At 55.2% G+C, this 23447-nt stretch overlaps 1 protein-coding gene across 6 annotated transcripts in view; it reads left to right on the forward strand.

Moving 5' to 3' along the window:
• Positions 1–23090, forward strand: part of GOLGA3 (golgin A3) — a 45481-nt gene extending 22391 nt beyond the window's left edge. For all 6 annotated transcript variants that reach the window (XM_045459625.1, XM_045459629.1, XM_045459626.1 and 3 more), the window contains exons 9-24: positions 2354–2491; positions 3856–4017; positions 4280–4648; positions 5627–5704; positions 6397–6660; positions 7734–7828; positions 8502–8718; positions 10588–10731; positions 11349–11546; positions 12392–12508; positions 15268–15407; positions 15959–16091; positions 16382–16504; positions 17266–17430; positions 18250–18413; positions 19299–23090. In XM_045459625.1, coding sequence (XP_045315581.1) covers positions 2354–2491; positions 3856–4017; positions 4280–4648; positions 5627–5704; positions 6397–6660; positions 7734–7828; positions 8502–8718; positions 10588–10731; positions 11349–11546; positions 12392–12508; positions 15268–15407; positions 15959–16091; positions 16382–16504; positions 17266–17430; positions 18250–18413; positions 19299–19518 — 2727 coding nt within the window. In that variant the 3' untranslated portion in view covers positions 19519–23090. The remainder of the gene's footprint in view (positions 1–2353; positions 2492–3855; positions 4018–4279; positions 4649–5626; positions 5705–6396; positions 6661–7733; positions 7829–8501; positions 8719–10587; positions 10732–11348; positions 11547–12391; positions 12509–15267; positions 15408–15958; positions 16092–16381; positions 16505–17265; positions 17431–18249; positions 18414–19298) is intronic.
• The last annotated feature ends 357 nt before the right edge of the window (positions 23091–23447 follow it).

A 23447-nucleotide genomic window follows, 5' to 3' on the forward strand; every position in this document is an offset into this window, starting at 1 on the left:
TCAGCCTCGGATTCTGGGGGGTGGGGAGGGCAGGTGTCCGTCCAGGCTGCAGAGGAATGCTGGTCTCTGCACTTTCCCTCAAGGCCCCTTTCTCTGGGCTCATCGCGCTGCAGAGGCCGTCAGGATGACAGGCAAGTGGCTGAAAGGCACTTTGCTCCAAGTCTTGGGGCCTTGGACTAATTAGGTTGATTAGGAGGGTGCTGAGTGGTGCTTTGGTCAGCCTCTGTCTTCTTCTTGAATGCAGACATGGGTTTTGCTCTCTCTCCCTTTGGTTTTCTTTGTTCGGATGAAATATTATAGACTAACTAAAACTTTAATTCTCAGGTAGAAGATATACTAACTCCACTAAATGCTCTTTTAAAAAATAAAGTCTAGGGGCGCTGGGGTGGTTCAGTCGGTTGAGCGTCCGACTTTGGCTCAGGTCATGATCTCACGGTCCGTGAGTTTGAGCCCCGTGTCAGGCTTTGTGCTGACAGCTCGGAGCCTGGAGCCTGCTTTGGATTCTGTGTCTTCCTCTCTCTCTGTCCCTCCCCTGCTTCTCTATCTCAAAACAAATAAATAAACATAAAAAACAAAATCTAGGGGCACCCGGGTGGCTCAGTGGTTGAGCGTACAACTTCAGCTCTGGTCATGATGTCATGGTCTTTGAGTTTGAGCCCTGCATCAGGCTCCACGCTGACCTGACCATGCAGAGCCTGCTTCGGATTCTCTCTCTCTCTCTCTCTCTCTCTCTCTCTCTCTCTCTCTTTCTGTCTGCCCCTCCCCAACTTGCACACTCTCTCTTCTTCTCAAAATGAGTAAATAAACTTAAAAAAATCTACGGGGGGCCACCTGGGTGGCTCAGTCATTTGAACGTCCGACTTCGGCTTAGGTCATGATCTCGTGGTTTGTGGGTTCGAGCCCCACGTTGGGCTTTGTGCTGACAGCTTGGAGTCTGGAGCCTGCTTTGGATTCTGTGTCTCCCTCTCTGCCCCCCCCCCCCCACTCTGTCTCCTTCAAAAATGAATAAACATTAAAAAAAATCTACAGTCTGCACACATATGAAATAGAAATGTTCTTAAATTTGTTACGTATGTTTCAAGCTAAAGGACCCCGCAGGTACATATTTGTTCTACTTTCAACATACTTGGAAATAAATCACCATGCACGTTAACACAAGCTTGCAGTGATGGTGCCTTTACATGAGACACGAAACCGTTAAGGAAGCTACATTTGTGTGTCTTGCCCCGAGTCAGAAATGAAGTTGGAGGGCAGAGTGGAGGTGGGGCTCTGGGGAGGAGACTCAGCTGTACCTGACTTTCTCAGGCACCTCCAGATTCCGGGATCCGCCTTCCTGATTAGGTGAGGACGTTTTCTCCCTCTTTCCCTGGTAACACAGAAGTATTGCCAGGCACATTCAGGAGGCAGCACAGAGCAGAGTGGCTTTTATTCTTTCGTTGCCTTAAAACACAAGTCCCAGCAGGGGCACCCGACCAGCTCGGCTGGAAGAGCACGCGACTATTGATTTTGGAGTTATGTGTTGAGCCCCACGTGTGGTGTAGGGATGCCTTGAAATAAGGAAACTTACAAAACAAAACAAAACACAGGCCCAGCAAATGGTACCTTCTCCTGTTCTGGGTAGCTTCCGTTGAGACCCCAAAATTCACAACTTGTCACATGTGGCATCTCACAGTGTCAACGAGTGTTCACCTTGTATCTGGAAGTAATGTGCTCCAAGGTCCAGTCACAGAGCCGTGTCCCTTGGCTTCTCTTTACCGAGCCCCCTCTTGGGGCTGGCACGCTGTGCTGTAAAGCTGGGCACCTTCTCTGTAAGAGGTGGTGGGTCAAAGGAGGTCTAATAGTCTGTGACAGCCAGGGTCTGACCCCAGGCTGGATTGCTTCCTGGGAATGGCCAGGGTCAGCCTGGCGAGTATCTCGGACAGTTAGGCACTGAGAGGCCAAGGCGTGAGATGTGGCCGGTCATAGTTGGACAGGTCATTTTTGGGGCAGATTCCAGCCGCTGCTGTCCCTGCCATCCAGGTGAGAGCCCTCACCTTGAGGGTCCTCAGATAATACCTTCAGCAGGAACTTCTGTGTAGGTTTTGCTACAAAGTGCGTATGTAGCCTTGGGGGTATTGACCACTGGCCTCCGGGCTGCCAGCCTGCCCCTCTTCGGCACACACAGACAGCCCCAGTGTCAGGATGGGTGACAGGAGGGTGGGCAGTGAGCCCTGTGTAGTAGGGTCCTGGGGAACAGTTTCCCCTGCGGTTGTCACTGGATAGGACCCTCACTTTCATGGCCTCTGGGGTGGGCCGGGCTGTGCTTGTGTCTGGAATCTAGCCACTTTCTACCTTGTGGAATTTTTCTCTGAAGGTTGGACAGATGACCCAGGCAGGCCTCCTGGAGCACCTGAAACTTGAGAACGTGTCCCTGTCCCACCAGCTGACGGAAACCCAGCACAGATCCATCAAGGAGAAGGAGCGCATTGCCATCCAGCTCCAGGGCATCGAGGTGAGGGCCAGGCAGCTCTGGGGCTTGCTCTTTTCACGCTGCGACACTCGTCAAGGTTGAGAAAACTTACAGATGTGTGTGCGTAAACACTAATACTCTATCCATTCAGATGTCTATTAAACTAACCTTTTGGACAAGTGACAGTGATTCGGGGTTTGGCAGTTCTGTTCCTCACGTCACTGGAAACTCATCCGTCTGTCTGATCTGAGTTGCCAGCGGTGACTTATCTTCCGCTAACTGTGTGGGCCTGGAGCCCTGCACTCGGCCCCGCGGTTGGGAAGGTGCTGGCTGGCAGGTGGGCAGGAGGAGGGTAGTGTGTGTGTCTCTGAGATGCCGTGTCTCTGACAGCCTCGCAGTGGTAAGCATTTCCTGTCTCTGAGCACTCAGCTTGTGTTTCTGTTGGCCCCCCAGCAAGCACACGAGCGACTTAGGATGTGGCCAGTTGCACCTGCAGATTGTTTCCAGGGCAGTGGGGGCAGTAGCTCTGACCTGTTCTCCTTAGCTGTGAGACCCTGTACCATTTCTTACCCTCTCTGAGCCTAGTTCCCTTGATTTATGAGATGAGGACGGTGACACCTGCTCAGTAGGCTTGTTGGGAAGAAGGAAGGAAGGTGCACAAGGTCTGGGCAGCGTGTGGCCTGGCGCTTCTGTGCTGAGGATGTGGAAAGTCAGCGTCCCGTGACTGGCGCTCGCCCCTCTCCTGCTTCTCCGCGCGTGCCCCCGTGTCCTCATGGGTGAGGCGGGTGACAGAAGAGAGTCGCGTCATGGCAGGGGCCTGGTGCCAGAGACCTGGAAACATTTAAGTTAGAAGCTGACATTTTTCCTCGGGAAACACACGTAGGCGTTGGATCTTATCTGCGTAAGCAAATTGTAAAGAACTCCATCCGTACTTGTCCCCCAGCCTCGGTCTGGTTTTACCAGCTCAGTGACAGTGTTCCCAGTGGCACATCCCCAAAGCGGGGACACCTTGCAGCCTGTCTTCACGGCAGAGGCAGCCATGGGGGTGTCGTTCAGCACTTTATCCCATTTCTTTTTCTTTCTTTTTTTTTTTTTTTTTTTTTTTTTAAGCTTTAAGTCATCTCAACACCCAACCCAGGGCCCAAACGCACAACCCTGGGGTCAAGAGTCAGCCGGGCACCCCGGTTCGTCCCATTTCTTAAACCTGGGTTGCCTGCTGGCTTCTCCCTCAGCCGGTCCCAAGGGTCAGCAGAGTGGACTGGACGGCCGGAGGTCACCAGCCTTTGGCCCCTCTGGCCCCAGGCTCCTCTGCCTGCGTGTTGGGGACGTGATGGTGACAGACAAGGGCCTCTCCCCAGGGTGGCGGGTCTTCCTGCTCTTTAAACAGCACGGTTTCCTGTGCTCAGGCCGACATGTTGGACCAGGAGGCTGCCTTTGCGCAGATTCAAGAGGCCAAGACGATGGTGGAGGAGGATCTGCAGCGGAGGCTGGAGGAGTTCGAGGGCGAGAAGGAGCAGCTGCAGAAGGTGGCGGCCGCGGCCGCGTCCCTCGAGCAACAGCTGGAGCAGGCAAGCCCTCCGCGGCCTCGTGGGGACGCCCCGGTGCCCCACACGGCCGTCCTCGTGCGGCTGTCCTCGCGGTGCCTGTCTGCGCGGCGTCTCCTTTGGACTCGTTGCGATGTCACATCAGCGCGGCCGCCGTCGCCGTGCCGGCCGGGTGTCCCCCCGCACGTACCGGCACTCTGTGTCCGTGCGCTGGGCGGCGGGGGGAGGGGGCCGGGTGGCGTTCTCATTCCGGGGCGGGACGCTGACCCCGGTTCCTGTCTTCCAGGTGAAGCTGACGCTGCAGCAGCGAGACCGGCAGCTTGAGGCCCTGCAGCAGGAGCACCTCGACCTGCTGAAGCAGCTCACCTGCGCGCAGGAGGCGCTGCAGGCCCGGGAGCGCGCCCTGGGTGACGTGCAGGTGCGCTACGACGAGCTGCAGGCCCGGCTGGAGGAGCTGCAGGAGGAGGCCGCCTCCAGGGACGACGCGGTCCGCGCCCTGCAGAACGAGAAGATTGTCTTGGAGGTGGCCCTGCAGGCGGCCCAGAGTGGCGGGGAGGGGCTGGACAGGGGAGCGCAGCGCCTGGCAGAGGGCGCCGAGGAGACGTCGCAGGTTCTGGAGCAGCTGAGACAGGAGTTGGCCGTCAAGTCCAGCCAGGTACCGCGCTCGCTGTCGTGTCGTTAGGGGCGGAGGCCACACGTGTGAGAACCAGGGCAGTTGTCCCGTCCCGTCTCTGATCGCCTGGTTGTGGAAACGCGGAAGAGCGCCTGCCGGGGAGGGACCCACGCCTGCAGGTCACGTGCTTCACGTCCCGTTGACTACGGGCGACGTAGATGCCCGGGGCTGGGAAAGCGAGTCATGTGTGGGGTGTGGACAGTAAGCTCCCAAGAAACCCCAGGGTCTGTTTGCAGGTGACGTGGAGCTCAGACGTGGGAAAAGTTACATAGAACGTTGGGATCTTCCCTGCTGTATGGCTGCGGTGGGGCCTGCTGGACACGTGGTGGGACGGTCGTGTGTCAGTGGGCGAGGGCGGGAGACAGAGGGGCGTGTGTGGGCACGAGCCGGCTCGCCGCTTTGGGGGCCATTGTGCTGACAGCGTGACGTTGTGACGTGACCCGACCCAGGCAGACGTTTGCACGCGGAACAGGAGGACTGCGGGGTGTGAAGCAATAGTTAGTGTCCGGGAACGGTTTGCCTTCAGACCACCACCCCCGAGCATCCGGCGCGAGGAAACTAGTGGAGGTTTTCCTCTGGGAAGTCGAGTGAAAGGGGTCTGTGTTTCCCCTGCAAACGCTACCCTGGGCCGGTCACTTGTCAGGGACCTTCTGGGTGGGTCTGAATGTGGTTTTACTGTCGGCTCGGTAAGAGGGATGCCAGCGGACCCCGGAGGCACTCCGCGTCCCATTTGAGCTTTGCCTGTATTGTTGTGGGGTCTCTGGTGGCCACCCTGTGGACAGAGACACTGTCCTGAAAACAGGGAGGTGGGAGGTGGGTTGGTGGCTGGCCTCCCCGTCCCCCGGGAGGCTGTCTCTCCAGCCTCGGAGGGGGGTGTCCTGACACACGGACCCAGAGTCAAGCCAGCGCGGGGGACGGAGCTCCCACAATGTAACGTGTGGGCATGCGTGTCCTTTGTAGGTGGGGCACCTGCAGCAGGAAGCTGCCGCTCTGAGAAAGCAGACGCAGAAAGTCAAGGAGCAGTTTCTTCAACAAAAGGTAAAAACGTGTTGTCGGTTTTCTTCGTGTGCAGTAAGTGTGGAGAAAGGTCCCGTGTGGTTCAATCACTTGTGTAGAACAAGACCGGTCAAGAAGAAGGCGACACCTAGGCCTCTGCCATGCTGATTAAACACGCTGATTCCAAGCGACAGCCTCACCTCTTGTATTTTAATGTCTCAGGTCGGGATGTGGCTTCAGAGTGGGGTTGGCATCTGTGACACGATCCCACTCTGCCGTCATGTCAGAGGGCGTGTGCTTTGCTGCAGCACAGACGGACCCTTCTGTTAACGTGTCTGTGAGAAAGTTCCGCCCTGATGTGGCGCCGAGGGTGGAGACGCACGTTCTGTGTCCACAAAGCTGACGGAGGCTGTCGGAGGATGAGTGTGAAGTGTGGCCGACACCGAGGGTTTGGGGAAGGGCGACCTGAGGGACAGTTAGAAGTGGTGCTGGATGTTGTGCCGAGATGCAGGTGGGGGGAGGGCCCGTCAGGAGCCTGGGGCCCGAGGAAGATGTGTTTAGGCGCGTGACACGATGCTGTGCCTCAGTTGATGGTGTCCTGGACTTGGTGGGATGTGTTCTCTGTGGTCCAAGAGGCGTTATGCCGTGGACGTTATGGTGAGCACTTTGGTTGAAGCCGCGTGAGCCCCAAGACCCTGCTTTGTCCCGGCTGCAGCTTCTGTCTCCTCGGGCAGGTGATGGTGGAGGCCTACCGGCGGGATGCCACCTCCAAGGACCAGCTCATTGGTGAGCTCAAGGCCACGAAGAAGAGGCTGGACTCAGAGCTGAAGGCGCTGAGGCAAGAGTTAATTAGGGTCCAAGGGGAGAAGAAGTCCGTGGATGTGGAGCATGCGCGCCTGCAGAAGGAAGTGTCCCACGTCCGTCAGCAGATGGCCGACCTCGAGGGGCATCTGCAGGCGGTGCAGAGGGAGCGCGACGAGATGGAGACGCACTTACAGGTCCGGAAATTCAGCCAGATGTGCCCAGGGGTGTGTTGTGTCCGGGTAGAGGGCAGGACAGCCTGGAACCAGTCCCGCCTGGAGCCCCTGTCCTGGAGGGATAGATGGACAGAAGAAGGGACGGGCGAGGCCCGGCCTCCGGGAACTGGCATTGGGAGAGCCGAGGGAGAGTCTGAGGCGGGCAGGAAGCCGGGAGCCCTGTGTGGGGGACACGATGTGCGAGGAGGCGCTGGGCTGGCTGGTGACGCCGCAGCAGCTCCGTGAGCTCTAGGCTTTCGGGGGAGGGGGCTGGTGACATGCGAGGGGCCCTGTGGTCCGCGGGAGGTGAGTGTGGAGGCAAAAGGACCCCGGTCCAGACTCCTGTCCTGCAGATGAGTGTCTCCTGAGATGAGAGGGTGACAGAACAGCCGGGGGAGACCAAGGGCTCCGTCCTGTGGGATGTCTCCCAGGTCCCACTGCATGGCCAGGTGGGACCCAGGTGGGCAGACTGGGTGAGGCTGCAGGCTGGGCCTGGGAGGTGCAGATGGGAGAAGGCGGCACGAGAGGAGCTACCAGGAGCCGGGGACCCGGGGGGTAACACCGGCAGCACCCAGGTCACGTGTTCCTTGAGGTGCTCGGGGCTGTGGGGGACCCAGCCTGTCCTGGGAGGCGGTTCTCGCCGCACAGAAAGAAATGAGAAAGGGCAGCCAGTGAGGTGGGAGGCAGCGTGAGGCTGGAGGCCATCATCCGTCTGTAGTTCAGTCCTCAGTCCTGCGGGTGCTGGGGGGCCTAGAGGAGCCTGGGGGGCTCGGGTAGCAGTGGTCCTTGGGGACTGTGGGTGAGGGCTGCATCCCAGAGGGTTCCACCCCAGCCTTCGGTCCTTCCCAGGCACTCCCTCCAGCACCCTGGACCTTTCTAAAGCAGTCGTTTATACGAAGGGCAAACCTGTCTGTCAGGGTCCTCTTCGGGGCCCTTGTCCTTGAGGGTGGCCCTGAAACGGCACCATTTGCCCTCCAGGAGGCTGGTCCCGGGAGTCAGGCCGCCCAGGGAAGGTTTGGTCTCCTCACTTCGTCTTTTCCTCTCTTCTTCTCAAGTCTTTGCAGTTTGATGAGGAGCAGATGCTAGCTCTTACGGAGGCCAACGAGGTGCTAAAGAAGCAAATTGAGGAGCTCCAGCAAGAAGCCACCAAGTGAGTGGACTTTGCGGCACGTGCGGACAGGAGGGGCGGGCGTGAGTGGCTTTGAGCGCTGCTGGGCCTACTCACAGGCAGCCAAGGAAGCCAGACTCCAAAGTTACCGCTGGGGAGCAGATCGCAGCACAGTTCCATGGCTGCATAGTTTCGTGGTTGACATGCACTCCCCTTGTGTGTCTATTTCATGCCAGCGGCGTGTGGCAACGCCTTTCCCCCTGCCGGGTCCCCAGGCAGGGCCAATGTTTGCGTGTATCCCTCTTGCCATGTATAGGCACGCCGGGTAGCCTTCAGGGGCCTGTAACCCTGCGGCATATCCCGTGTCCTGCCCTGCTCTGCCTTCGTCCCTTGGAGGTTGCTTGTAAGCAGGTTAAGATGTTTACTGCTATTTGAGAAGAGTTTGTTTGGGAGGACAGAAGTGTTCTCTGCCCTCACAAGAGTACCCCCTCCGGGAGGGGAGCAGGGCAGACGTGAGCGCTGTGCTGGTCTCTGTGGGGGCAGCCAACACAGGCCCCCGCTACAGGGTCGGGCCTGGCACGTGCAGCAGCCAGCTGGGGCGGGGCTGGGGCGGGGCTGGGGCGGGGCTGGGGGGGGAGATGCGAGAGCCTGTCCCTCGGAGGACTCGTGGGAAGTGAGTTCAGATGGCCTTCTCTGTGCGCCCGTCACGCCCTAGGGCCATCACGGAACAGAAGCAGAGGATGAAGCGGCTGGGCTCGGACCTGAGCAGCGCCCAGAAGGAGATGAAGACCAAGCACAAGGCTTATGAGAGCGCTGTGGGCATCCTGAGCCGCCGCCTGCAGGAGGCCCTCGCGGCCAAGGAGTCGGCAGAGGCGGAGCTGAGCCAGCTGAGAGCCCAGGGCGCTGGCGGCGGCAGCGACCTCACTCTGCACGTGGGTAACCCGTCCGCTCCCGCCAGTCAGCCGGTCGTGCACTCGGTTCTGGGGACTTGATGTCTTAACAAACGTTTGCTTGGAACACCTTGAGAAAGAGTCTGGAGAGACGGGGCGGAGCTAGCGTGTAGGCGGCATTTCTGTGAAGTGTCGCATGCCAGCAGCGTGACTGCACAGATCAGCCCCCGGCGGACCTCCGAGGAGCACGCCGTTGCCTGCTCCCTCAGTGCGGGCCCTCGGTCTCCCCACCCCTGTCCTTTCCCGCACCCCTTCAGCGTCTGTGGAGGAATTTCCTGGGCGGGTGAAGTGCTGTGAGCAGCCTGAGTGCCAGTGTAGGGGGGTCGGGGAGTATTTGGAGAGTCCAGAGAAGCTTCTTGAAGGATGTAATATTTGAACTGGTCTTGAATAAACAGGAGGCATTAGAGTAGATGGGGGTGCATCTCTGCAGGGGAATGTTCCTGTGCAGGGTGTGCAGGAAGATCTGTGCTGTGCATCTAAGGGGTACAGTGGGTCGGGCAGGGGTCCTGCTGCAGGGGTGTGGGTGTGTGCAGGTGGGCAGGCGTTGGCTCTGAGCTGGGACTGGCATGGGATGGAGGGCTGACCGGCGACTCGGGCAGGGTGAGATCTCAGTCTTCTGTGGTGGGCATTGACGGGCGGTGGTCGAGGACAGCTGGGGTCAGGCGAGGCTGTAACAGGGAGACCGCGTGGAGTCCTGCAGTAGCTGAGAGATGACAGGTCCAGACGAAGGTTGCGGAACAGCCAGAAGGAGGGGCCACTGAAGCACGTTGCTCCCTTGCGAGGGAGAGCCCGTGTGTCGACGGCGCAGGCCAGGGGCTAGGGAGGGGGCGGCCCCCGGTGTCTGGGTTGCTGGCGGCTGTGAGTGGCTCTGCTGACAGGAGAAGAGGGATCCTGGGGAGGGGCACCTGCCTGCTATTCCTGTTGGAAGGAAGGCAAAAGCCTTTTGCTCCGGATGGTTTTTTAGGGTAAACGGATGGAGGTTGTCCTGGAGGAGGACAGAGGATGGGGCCAGCAGGGCAGGGGCTCTGGGCTTGCGGGGCATTTTTTTCTAATTTTTTTTTTTTTAACGTTTTATTTATTTTTGAGACAGGGAGAGACAGAGCATGAACAGGGGAGGGTCAGAGAGAGGGAGACACAGAATCCAAAGCAGGCTCCAGGCTCTGAGCTGTCAGCACAGAGCCTGATGCGGGGCTCGAACTCACGGACCGTGAGATCGTGACCTGGCTGAAGTCGGACGCTTAACCGACTGCGCCACCCAGGCGCCCCGGGATTGTTTCTCCTTAAATGAAGTTTGTTATGGTCTCCTCCCCACGGAAGAATTTGAGCGGGAAGACACTGTGTCACAGCACGCTGTTTTCTTACCAAACCGAGAATATCACATGCTGCTTTTACCTGTTTACTTTCTAAAACGGGAGGGGGAAATGTATTAAGTTGCAACTTTGCTTTAAGTTGAAAACCTCTCGCTGCCTGATTTTTAATTTTGGGACTTACACGTGTCGGGGGCAGGCCGTAAAGTGCCACGTGGAGCCTGCCGTCCCCCACGCGCAGCGTCTGTGTTTATACTTGTCAGACGGGACCTTCGGCAGGTTACTCACCGTGGATTATCGGTACAGTGAGGCCAGAGCGAGATGGTCAGTAGGCCGTCCTTCAGTATAACGGCTAAGAAACACACATCGCGTGTGGAGACGAGGGCGAGTGTGTGCAGTGCAGCGGGTGGTAGTTCCGTTCTGCCTGGTGCAGCTTCCCTGCCACAGGTCGTAGGTCCCTCTCCTGCGGGGAGCGAGGGGGGTCGCCTGTCACACGCCACGTTGAAACCCGTGAGCAAATCCACCTTCCTGTCCCGGCTGTTAGGAGAGAATCCAGGCTCTGGAGGCAGAGCTGCAGGCCGTCGGCCACAGCAAGACGATGCTGGAGAAGGAGCTCCAGGAGATCATCTCACTGACCAGCCAGGAGTTGGAGGAGTACCGGGAGAAGGTGCTGGAGCTGGAGGATGAGGTAGGCCAGGTATCATCCTCACACAGCCGGGCAGGCCCTGCTGCCCCCATGCAGCCCTGCTGCCCCCATGCAGCCCTGCTGCAGGCAGAGAGGTGCCTACAGAGGCAGGAGCCGGCCCGCGGCTTACATCCACACCGTGCTTCTGTGTGCCATCGGCCCGTTTGTCTGGGTCCCGGACGGACGGACACACACACACACACACACACACACACACACACACCCCTTACTGCTTGGACTCCCCACAGGCATGGTCGCCCAGCATTCTCTCAGGCACCCCTCCAGCATAGGGGTTGTCAGACCACGAGGGCTGAAATGTCCCCGGTTCGAATGCTCAGGTTGCAGGTAATGAGAAGATCTGTTCTCGTAAAGAACTTCCCGTGACTCTCTGGCCCAGAGACGGCGTGGCTTTGGGTGATGCTGCACTTGGCAGTTGGCGATGTCACCAAGGGCTCTCCACAGCGTCCCGGGCTCCCAGGAGAAAGCTGGGCTGGCCGCGGTTCTTTGTGGCCGGGGGTGGCTGTCTAGCGCCGGGCACTCGGTTTCTGGTGTACAGGAACCTAGCTCATCAGCCAGAACATGTGATTAGGTGACTTCCCAGCGCCTTCCGTCTGTTTCAGCTGCAAGAGTCCAGAGGCTTCAGGAGGAAGATAAAGCGCCTGGAGGAGTTGAATAAGAAGTTGGCCCTTGAGTTGGAGCACGAAAGAGGGAAGCTTACGGGCCTGGGGCAGTCCAACGCGGCCCTGCGGGAACACAACAGCATCTTAGAAACCGCGTTAGCCAAGAGGGAGGCCGACCTGGTCCAGCTGAACCTCCAGGTACTCAGACTCCTCTGTCGGAGGCAGGGCCTTGCTGCAGGGCAGGGAGCTCTGTGTCCGGCGTGGCCTCACGCATGCGTCCCAGCCCCTGAAGCAGAACGCTGCCCCACCGCAGAGATGCGGAAACGGGCGAGGGGGTCTGGTGGAGTCAGAAACCCGCCTCGCGGCTCTGGGGTGTGGGGCAGAGCTGGGGGCTCCTGACGCCCCCCCCCCCCCCCCCCGCCCCGACTGAGGTATGAATGCTGTGACCAGTCCGTTAGCTTCCCTGCTCGAGGGGTCCCGCTGGTCATGAGGGGTCCTTCCCTCTGTGAGTCACAGATGGGACTTGAACCCTGGGGGGGCGGGGCTCCCTCTCCAGACTCTGTTCTCGGCCCCTCTGGCTCTGCAGCCTCTGAGACTGGCGAGAAGGCCTGGCACTCCGGTGCCACCCTCACGGGGCCGTCAGCAGCCCGGTCCAGCTCCCGCCTCAAAGTACCCAGCGATCAGAGAGCTTGTCGACCTTTATTCGGCACCGGTTCCCACCCCTGCCGTACCCGGTTGCCTCACGGTGACGGTATTTGCGTTTATAGCCCCTGACTCACAGGCACGCTTTGGGTTCCTCGCTGCGTGCTTGAGGGCGGCTGCACGGTTTTGCTGCGGCCTCGGGTTTCACGTTCTCCAGAGACGGAGTTCTCCCGACTCTGCCGCCTTGTGCGCTTGCTGGCAGCGCATCGTGACGCTGCGTGTCACCATGCTGCCAGGTTCCCCGCGTGGCCCTGACACAGTGGCCCTGCTTCCTCCTGGGGCTCCGCTGGCCTCTGAAGTTTGAGTCCCTTCTCACGTGCCGCATCGGCAATGTGCTGTAGGTACAGGCGGTCTTGCAGCGGAAGGAGGAGGAGGACCGCCAGACGAAGCAGCTCGTCCACGCCTTAGAAGCCGCGCTGGAGCAGGAGAAGGCCAAAGTGCACAGCCTCAAGGAACAGGTGTGTGAAGCTTCCCACTGGTTCCAAATTGTCACCTCAGAGCCGATTGGAATGCGGTTTTTCAGCGTCTAAAAACTGAGCATGTGAACCCTTGACACCTCAGTTCCCTTTCAGGAATTTACAAGTGTCTTTGTACAAGTGTCTTTGATTTTACACGTGTCTTTGATGTGTTTTGAGAGCAAAGCATCATCAGAGCATTGGTGACAGTGAGCGGCCGGGGGGAGCCCTGATGGCCATCCATGGAAGAGTAGCCTTGGATTAACCCAGAGGCAGCCGTATGGGCCTGAGATGCGCACACAGAGCCCCACAGAGGGTATTTGCTGGGGGAAAATGTCCCACGTGTACTGTTGAGTTAAAAAAAGCAAACTGCAGGGGGGCCTGGGTGGCGCAGTCGGTTAAGCGTCCGACTTCAGCCAGGTCACGATCTCGCGGTCCGTGAGTTCGAGCCCCGCGTCAGGCTCTGGGCTGATGGCTCAGAGCCTGGAGCCTGCTTCCGATTCTGTGTCTCCCTCTCTCTCTGCCCCTCCCCCGTTCATGCTCTGTCTCTCTCTGTCCCAAAAATAAATAAATGTTGAAAAAAAAGTAAAAAAAAAACAAAAAACAAAAAACAAACTGCAGAACAGTATATGACTCCGTTAGTGTTCAGAGCGCAATTGAGGAAGGTGGTTGCGTAGACCCTTTGCCATTTCCTGGCTGCTCGTGTCCATGCTGAGGTGCCCGCCAGTGCGTCAGGTCAGTCTTTCTGCAGAGGGCCTGCCCCTCCCACCCCTGTGAGCTAGAGTCAACCTCAGTCCCCCGTGCTCCCCACCAGGTGCCGGTCTGTTATTCCTCATGAGAACGTAAGCGTCAGGGATGCCTGGCGGGGCCCGGTTGGTTAAGCGACTGACTCTTGATTTCAGCTCAGCTCATGATCTCACGGTTCACGAGACTGAGCCGCAGGCGGGCTCTACACTGTCAGCGCGGAGCCTGCTTGGGGTTCTCTCTCTCCCTCTGTCTCTGCCCCTCCTTTGCTCACACGCACGCACATGCTCTCTCTCTCAAAAAAAACTATAAATTCTTGAAAAAAGAAAAAAAAAAGAACGTAAGCTTGATGGCTTCAGGGCCGTGACTCATTTACCCTCATGGCCCCTGTGCCTGGCACAGAACGTGTTTGCCGTGTGCACATGGGTGCAAGGGTGCGTGTGACCTGGGTTTTGCCGCGTCCTTTAAAAATCTCTCCATGGTGATATAATAGAGATAGAAATAAGTAGTTCTTCATTTTTTCGGGTGAGACAGTAAAATATTCTTGTAAATAGGACAGCTTTAAGGTCTGTTAGGACTGTATTACCATGACCCCATTAGCCTCTCCTGCAGTCGGTCTTTGTCCCTTGCATGGAGGTGAATGGAGTCAGCCGTCCTGCCTACTTTCCTGCCCCCAGTTTCCATATTTTGCTCACTTACTAATTTTATTCTCCTTTTAATGAAGTTGAAACTAAGAAACTTGTGAATAAAAGTGTTAGAGAAAGTGATGGATATGTGACATTGGCTTAACTGTGAATGATTGTCAATTATTTCTCTAAATGCGTTTAGTCTAATTGTCCTGATTGTATGAACAGTACATGCTAGTAAAAAAGTTTAAAAAAAAAAAAAAAAAAAAGAGGTCTTAAAGATTGAAGCAGAGATCATCTTGAATTTGCTCCTAGTGATAAGCCACTGTTAACATTTTCTACTGGAGTTTTTTTTTTACTTATTTATGTGAGTTAGATTTTGTATGTTCAACTGTCATATATTGTAAGTATTTTTATTAAACTTTTAAAAAATGAAGTGCTGGGGCACCTGGGTGGCACAGTCGGTTAAGCGTCCAACTTCAGCCAGGTCACGATCTCGCGGTCCGTGGGTTCGAGCCCCGCGTCGGGCTCTGGGCTGATGGCTCAGAGCCTGGAGCCTGTTTCCGATTCTGTGTCTCCCTCTCTCTCTGCCCCTCCCCCGTTCGTGCTCTGTCTCTCTCTGTCCTAAAAAAAATAAATAAACGTTGAAAAAAAAATTTTTTTAAATGAAGTGCTGCTAGTACAATTAGACAAGAAAACTAAGTCATTAGAAGGAAAATGGGAGATTTTCTTACATTCTTAGAATTTGCTGGTCTCAGAAACCTTGGGAGGCTCATTGTTTACCGAGAAAAGGCTACTGTGTCATGAATGCGTAGTAATTAGTGGCTCTACTGCAGTTACTTGGTATGGTGGAAAAATGTATTCCTCCCAGAAAACATGAACTATGAATGAATTTAACAAGAAATCTGGAGATATGCTTGAAGAGGACAGTCAAAACCATTTAGATCAAAGGGTGCCTGGGTGCTCAGTCGGTTGAGCGTCCAACTCTTGATTTCAGCTCAGGTCATGATCTCACGGTTCATGGCTTCAAGCCCCACGTTGGGTTCCATGCTGACAGCATGGAGCCTGCTTGGGATTCTCTCCCTCTCTCTCTCTCTCTCTCTCTGCCTCTGCCCCTCCCTCACTCGTACTCTCTCTCTCAAAATAAATAAATAAACTTAAAACCGCAGAAACTGTTTAGATGAAGACAGCCTGGAACGTGTTTGTCACCCGGCAGAAATGGGCGGCCGCATACTGCACGCCAGGCGCGTGCGTGGTGCTTCAGTCCTTTGGGACCTCGAGAAGCTTTGGAAGAAGCGGGAGCGGGTGGGGCTGGTGGTAGTCCTCGCGGACGCCACATGGCCACATTCTGTGTGGTTCTTGCCCTTGGTAATGCTGGTGTCGTTCTGTTAGGTTGCTGCGGCCAAGGCGGAGGCAGGACATAACCGCCGCCACTTCAAGGCCGCCACCTTGGAGCTGAGCGAGGTGAAGAAGGAGCTTCAGGCCAAGGAGCACCTGGTGCAGAAGCTGCAGGCCGAGGCCGAAGGTCTTCAGTGAGTGCCGCGCGGCAGCGGGCTGGGCCACCGCCACACACACCCCGTTCGTGCGCTCAGCACGTGAGGGTCACCCGTGTTCCGGCACATCTCGGGCACGGGAGGCCCATCTAAGAAGAACGTACCAGATTCCTGTCTGAAGCCCGCAGCGCCACTTTGAGATGTCAGTGCTGACGTGGCTGTGCCCACCGTGTGCCTACTGGTCCTCCACCGAGGACAGAGAGCCCTCCCTGTGTGTGGGGCACACGTCCGAGGGCTGTCCCACCACCCGGGCCCGATGCAGCCTCCAGAAGGGCACACGCGGGGATCCGTGTCGAGCGCTTTTCTGCCACCATAATCTGTCACGTGGGCGCACAGAGTGTCCTCCCCAGGGGCTTTGTGAGGATTAGTCAGGGCAGAGCGCTGCCGAGCTCCCAGAGCAGCCCCCGGTGGGGCGAGCAGTGTGCGAGTTTCTGTTGTCATGATGGAAAACGTTCGACTGACAACATTTTGTGGCGGGGTAAGTAAGCATGCTGTAACTTCGTTCTTCCTTGTTTTTTTTTTTCTGCCAGGATCCAAGAGGGGAAACACTCCCAGGAAATAGGACTGTTCCAGGCGGAGCTGGCGGAGGCCCGGACCCAGCTCCAGCTCCTGCAGAAGCAGCTGGACGAGCAGCTGAACAGACAGCCTGCGGGAAACCAAGAGGTGACCTTCGGGGAGGCTTTGCTTCTCCAGGGGGCGGGGCCGATGGAGCCAGGGGGCGGGGCCGATGGAGCCAGGGGGCGGGGCCGGTGGAGCCAGGGGGCGGGGCTGATGGAGCTAAACTCTGCTGATGGACGGTTCACATGCTCATTCCTTCGTTCCCTGTGTGCTTGGAAAGGATATTTGTTGTTTATCAATATGATATTAACACACAGATGTAGTTAGAGTAGTTTTATAGTGCAAGAAAGCCACTGTAAAATTCTCTTGGTCATGCGACTTTTTCCCTCCTCTAGATGGAAAATCTCAAATGGGAGGTGGATCAGAAAGAAAGAGAAATCCGGTCCTTGAAGCAGCAGCTGGACTTGACCGAACAGCAGAGTAAAAAGGAACTGGACGGAGTACAGCACTTACTGCAGGTATCTGCTGTGTCAAGGTCCCGGGGCAGAAGGTCAGAGCCAGCACTTCACGAGGCAGTTGATGATCATAGTCACGGTCCCAGGTACCGTGGCAGGCAGCGCGCTAAGTGCACGAGTTATCGACGAACTCAGTGCTCCCACCAAGCCGTTTTGCAGACATCACTTATTTTGGAGAGAAGTCCACACAGCCCAATGAGGCCAGACCCCAGCGCTACGTACGGCCTGGGTGAGCTGTGTGGCATGTTCCCGGAATGGGATCTGGCAAAGCAGTCAATGAGACGAAGCATGCGAAACGTTCACTCTGACAAGCTGCTCCACAAGGAAATCTGCGTACAGCCTTGACACAGCAAAGGATCAGGAACGTAGCTCTTGCCGGGATTCCTGCTTGTGAGCGGAGGGCTTGAGTAACATTAGGCCTGATTTATATTCTTCTTTAGTAATGGTGAGGCTTATTCTAGTAGCCGACCTCGGAGTTTAAACAGGTGACTCGGGGTCCAGTGTAGATAGCAGGCACAGGAGTGTTGCTGGCTCCTCGGCAGAGGCTCTGAAATTTGGATAAAAACGTTGAGAACGTGAATGTGACAGGACACTGCTCGACCTAGACCCTGAGGAGGAGGTGTGCTCGCCACACCACGTACCTCATCACATAAAAATCAGTGTTACGTTTCTAGCCCCTTAGAATTGTGACGTACAAACTTAAGATCTTAGCAGCGTGTTTAAGCTTTTTTAGCTTTTAAAAACCTATGACTTCCCTTCCTTAGAATATCAAAGCTGAGTTGGAGACGGTGCGAGAAGATCTGTCCCTGACCCAGAAAGATAAATTTATGCTGCAAGCTAAAGTGTCAGAGCTGAAGAACAACATGAAGACTCTGCTCCAGCAAAACCAGCAGCTCAGGCTGGACCTGCGGCGTGGCGCGGCCAAGACGGTACTCGGGCTCTGTGCCCCTCGGTTCGCTAGGCCCACTGCAGGTCTGCTGGGCGGTGGCGGGTGCACCGTAGTTACTCAGACGTGAAGTTACATGTGATCAACCAGGAGCAGGCACCGTGTGAAAATAAATGGTGCCGGAGTAGTGTGCTTAGAAATAGGCCAAACCCTTTTATTTTGGTGCCTTTTCCAAGAGCGTGAGTTCAGGTACCGTTTTGTTGTAATATACTTTATAAACCATACAGGGGCATCATTTGCTGTTGTTAACAAGAGCCCCGGGCCTGGTAGGCCAGCTAGCTGGGACACAGCAGCTGCCAGGATGGTCTTGGGGACTCAGGGACTCTGAAGCTGCCGTCGCAAGCCTGCTCAGATTCTCCACACGCCTGGCTTTTGTTTCTCTGCTCAGTCTACGTAAATGTTGTTCAGGGGCAAAGAAATCACTCAGACTCAGGTTTATTTACTATTGTTTGCCCGTCTGTGAAAAAGTTTGAAGTCCTAGAAAGGGGAATTGTATGAGTTGAAAATTGACTTAATTTCTTAGGGATGTGCAGAGTCAAAGCCGTGGTCTTTCATGGAAAGCCCCCCGCGAGGAGGGGTGTTCTCATCCTCCTGGGGAGCCAGCACGTGCTTAGTCGCGTGTGTGAGGCAGAAGGTTCATTGAACCCCGTGGCTGCCTGCTATGCTGCCCGGGAAGCAGGGGCCATGCCTTCCCGGGAGGCTCCTCTGGGATGACCTGTTGTGACCCCGGGCCCTGATGAGAGGAACGTGTGGTGGGGTCCTCCTCTTAGTGACACCGCTAACCGTGTGCTTTCAAAAACAGAGAAAGGAACTGAAAGGCGAGGCCGGCTCTTCGGGCCCCGTGACGCCGGTGAAGATCCCCGACTGTCCCGTCCCGGCCTCCCTGCTGGAGGAGCTGCTGAGGCCCCCGCCTGCCGTGAGCAAGGAGCCCCTCAAGAACCTCAACAGCTGTCTCCAGCAGCTGAAGTACGAGCTGCGTTCTGTGTTCTGTGTCACTCGGTCTCGAAAGATAGACTGCAGGTTTAATTTGGAAGAATCTTTTCTGTTGGCAGGACCTCATGCCCAGCAGAGGCTGAGCAGGCCTGTGCCACGTGGGGTCACTTGGGCTGTCGGTCCCTGTCATCCGGGGAGGATGGCCTAGAACTAAGTGACCCTGAGAAGCCCTTGAGGAGCCAGGACCTGAGCCCTTAGAAACCCCACAGCTGGATGTTCTGCTCCCGCCAGCCCGAGGCCAGTGTTTGCAGGGTGTGGCCATGTGGGGACATCTTTTGTTTTAATTAAAAAAAATTTTTGTTTACTCCTTTTTTTTTTTTTTTTTTTTTTTTTTTTGATGTTTATTTATTTTTGGAAGGGAGTGTGCAAGTGGGAAAGGGGCAGAGAAAGGGGGAGACACAGAATCCGAAGCAGACTCCAGGCTCTGAGCTGTCAGCACAGGGCCTGACGCGGGGCTCGAACCCACGAACCGTGAGATCGTGACCTGAACCCAAGTCAGACCCTTAACTGACTGAGCCACCCAGGCGCCCCGGGGGATGTCTTTTTTGGCCCTATGAGTGGAAGCCATGTGGCAGGCCCTCAGTGCTACTGACGCACCTCCCTGAGGAGAAGCCCCTGCGTGCAGAGTTGCACGGCCTGTTGGCCTCCTCTGCATGTGCAGAGAAAAATGCTGAGTCCCGTAAATCCTGTGACCCTGTCAGTGTTGCTGGTCCCAAACAGACCTGAGGGGACTGCCGTCCAGGTCAGGCTTCTTAGGGTCCACGTTTGAGAGAGCCGGTTGTCTCCAGGGAAAGTTACCGCATCTCGTCTGGCTCTCCTTTGACTGGCCTTCCTTCCCCTGTCTCCCCCTCTCTCCAGGCAGGAGATGGACAGCCTTCAGCGCCAGATGGAAGCGCACACTGTTACCGTGCACGAGTCGCTGTCCTCGTGGACTCAGGGGGACCCCTCTGCCAGCCCAGCTCCCCTGGGAGATCACGCCAACCCCCGGGGAGACACGGAGCAAGTCGGGCAGTGCAAGGTCTCCAGAGAGGAGCTTGGAACAGCGGCTGCCGAGCGTCCACAGTCCGAGTGCTTGTAACTACCCAAAGGAATATTCTTTTGTCAAGGTTATTTATTTGACTGTTTGCTCTGTTTTTCTAAGAGATGAGGTTTAAATTTTGCATTTGCCTTTGCAAGGAGTAAAAGGACAGAACGAGAGCTGCGGATTAGAGAAATAGTCGTTTGCAAATCACAACTAGCTTTTCCCACGAAATGACCAAATCTTCACAACATAACCTAGATCTCAGCAAGAAGGTTTTGGATGTGTCCAAAGGGAATCTCTCACGAGTGACCGTACATGCTGCTGTCTGAGGGGGACGCCAGCCGGCGGCGGCCCCCACTGGCAGTGCTGCGTGACCGGGTCCCATTTCTCTCTTTCCTGCCCAATTCAGTGAGAGCTTTACCTCTCTACAGAAACGAAGGTTTATTTGCACCTTTGGTTTTTATTTTATTTTTAACGGCTATCTCACCATAGGATGTGTATATAAATACTGAAAATCAATCTAATCTTTAAAAAGTATGTCTGTATTATTTAAGAATGACCTGAATTGTCTTTTTGTTGATTGCCTTTTGAAAATGTGCTGTCAGGAATTAATGCACACATAGGGTTTAGGGATGTCAGTCAGAAAATTATATTTTAAGAAATCATTATTTTATTTACTGTTCTAAAACCAAATATTCTTAGACAGAAAAGGGTCTTTATTTTAGTTTCACTTTATTTTTGAGGGCCTTGTCGTAAATGCACAACACCCCCTGCCATCCAACCCTTGGCCCGGCACGACCTCACTCACCTTAGCTGACCCCAGTCACTATGCGCTGGCCTGACGTGTAAGATGCTTGGGGAGAGGTTCCAGGAGAGCAGGGGAGGGGGGCCAGGGCTCCAAACCCAGGCTTCCCCAGGCCACCATCCCCCCAACCCCACGCCTGCACGAAAATGTCCAGCAGAGCCTGTGTGGTCATCAGAGGACACGCTGGACTCTTCAGAAGGTTTGGAAGGTCCTGCAGCCTCTTCGCTGGAGACACTGAGGTTTCTAGAAGGGGCAGGTCAGCTCCGTGGGGAGGCGGTGGCGGTGGCCTCTCCAGCTGTCCTGTAGGGGAGGAGCTGGATTTGGAGCTCCCTGAGCGTGGGAGGTTTCTCGTGGACATTTCTCCACCTGAAACACAGAAGCGCTGCGGAAACTGACTGGCCGTGACCCCTGACGTCTGTAACTTTGTCCCCTTCTTGGCTGAGATAGCTAAACTAACCCTCACTGTTGTGAGTTAGAGCAGAGAGGCCTCTGGTGCGGATCTGCTGGTCTGGAGATGAACTTGGAGGGGTTACTGATGGGGCCACATCCGCCTGTGTCGGCTCACTACTTTTGTCTCTCTTGAGGAGAAAACAGTTTGGTATTTGAAAGCTGTTTGTGTTCTCACAAGATGCTGTTAGAAGGTTCACTGATGAAGTAGCGTTAACCACAAAGATGTTTAGTGTTTAAAAAAATTCCCTAGCGACTCTTGGGACTTCTGAAACGTGTATATCACTTGTACAGGGTTAATCTTAAAGTAATACTTGAAGACTTCATTATAAATATATCCTATTTTTCATCTTAAGTTGGAAACCGTTTTTGACAAAATTGTTTTTGTACCATTAGAGAAGAAAAAAATCATAATTTACATTCTTATTTATTTGGGGCATATTATTCTCAGTTTTAATTTTAAAACCGGCACGTGACACCCAGCCTCCTGCCGTGGCTGCTTCCTCACTGCTGCGTGCCGGCGGCCCCCCGGGGACGGTCACTGCGCGTCTTCTCTTAGGAAAGGGTCAGCTGGTTGTGAGCAAGTCTCTGTTCCTCACCTCCTTTCCTTCATGTCTTACCCTCTGTGTGCCGTGTGCCTGCGTGCGCGCCTGCACATGCATGTGCGTGTGGCTGTGCCTACGTGTGTATGTGCATGTGGGTGTGTGTGGGTGTGCCACTGTGTGTGCATGTGCACGTGTGAGTGGACCTGTGTGGGTATGCACATGTGCACGTGCGCGTGGGTGTGCCTGTGTATGTGCATGTGTATCTGTGTGTGTGTGTGTGTGTCCGAGTGTGCGTGCGCATGTGCCAGTGTGTACCTGTGTATGTGCATGTGCCTACCTGTCATTGTGTGTGCGTGCCTGCCTGTGTGTGTGTGCATGTGTGCACGTGCTCGTGCCTGCGTGTGTGTGCTTGTGCATGTGTGTGAGTGCCTGTGCCTGAGTGTGCGCCTGTGTATGTGTATGCCTGTGCTCATGCCTGTATGTGCCTGTGTGTGTGCGTGTGAGTATGCGCCTGTGTGCGTGTGTGTGCGCCTGTGTGTATACGTGTGTGCGTGTGTATGCATGCATGTGCTCGTGCCTGCGTGTGTGTACGTGTGTACGTGTGCTCCTGTGGCGATGGCAGCAGCGCCTCCTGGTTTCCTGACGTCACCCTGTGCCTTTGTTGTCACCCTCTTCGGTTCCCGAACGCCCTGGCTGTCCCACCCGCCGTGCTGTTTCCCGTGTGGCCACAGCCCCGGATCTGGGGCCTTTCAGTCCAGCCTTTTGTTAGGCTTCCTTAACCAGCCACCTGAGAGAGAAAACTGGACTTGGAGGCCACCTGCTCCTGATCTGTTGAGGGTTTGTTGTTTTTAGCCTCCGAGGGCCTTGACTGCTACCTCCCAGAGCCAGAGTCTGCAGTGAGTATCATTTGAAACGTTCTCCTGTTGTGCAGAAGTGGGAATTCGGAATTTACTCCTGGAAAACAACAGTCCAGTCTGGAGTGCTTAGAAACCTAGGTTTGCTGTTACCTTACGTTTGTGGATATTATTCATCCTAGGTCACGAATACTGTATGTCGTGTCCTCACTGCAGAGGACACTGGTTTGGACACTTCATCGTGTCATTTATTTTTTTCTTACGTTCCAAAAAAACTGTTACTGCGGCGTGGTTATCACTGATCTTTCTGTGGAACACGGGATGGATGCCATTGGGTCTTATGGATTTATATGCTTTTGTTCTACTTTTTGGAAGGTCTAACAGGCAAAGTTCTGACAGGATGTGAAACTGGCTTTTACTGTGGCCTAGGGTCCGAGTAATGGGACAGGCCTGCTAAGAAGATTCTCACTAAACTCTTTCTCAGTTTACAGACCTTTTTTGGTGTAGATGCTGCCGAAGCCATGACATGTGTTCCTACTCCCATGAGTAACTTGTCACATAGAAATGACGTGTCCTGTGTAAAGATTTCTAGTAGTGAAAGGGACCAGTGTATCTGAAAGACACATGTCCTGGAGCCTTCCGCAAGGACCCCTGTGACATGTGAGACATTCTGAGCCTTATTCGAACAAGTTCACTGACACATGTTCCAGGCAAATCTGGTTGTGTGATGGTCTCAGGTTATAATAGGATCCTGGAGGGTAACGTTTTAGAGGATCTAGAAAACTTGGTGGCTTTAAGTTACTCATTTCTGTTAAAAATTTCCTCATGAAAGGATGTCCTCAGGTTGGGGCTGTTCAGGGGAAAGGTGTCACCGTGCACAACGAATTGTAACTTTAAAAAGCATGTTGATTTTTTATAAATGTAAGTGTGCTGGGGAATTCCTTAAATTTTGTGCAATAAACTATTTTTTGTTAAAGATTTTCACATTTCATTGGGAGCCTTATTTAATCTACATATTTAGCCATATTTGGGAGGAAGTTTTATCTTGTGTTTTATAACCTGTGTTGAAATACTCGTCTTCAGAGAGCACCTCGCCGTCCTGGCTGTCCTGCCAGATTCACGTGGTGTGAGATCTCACTTGTGCCGCTTCGGACTCCAGAGCAGCATGCTCCCTGCGCCCTGCCCCCGGCAGCCCACACCGCATGCACCTGCTGCCTCATGAGTACAGGGAGGGAGGCGGCTGCCCTCGGGGCCGCGGGCACATCCCCGAGCTTGTCCCTGCACTGACTGGGCACTGCTGTCATGACAGTCTGCAGCTGGACCACAAATAATTCT

The sequence above is a fragment of the Leopardus geoffroyi genome, chromosome D3, assembly GCF_018350155.1.
Source record: "Leopardus geoffroyi isolate Oge1 chromosome D3, O.geoffroyi_Oge1_pat1.0, whole genome shotgun sequence".
Classification (NCBI taxonomy): Eukaryota; Metazoa; Chordata; class Mammalia; order Carnivora; family Felidae; genus Leopardus; species Leopardus geoffroyi.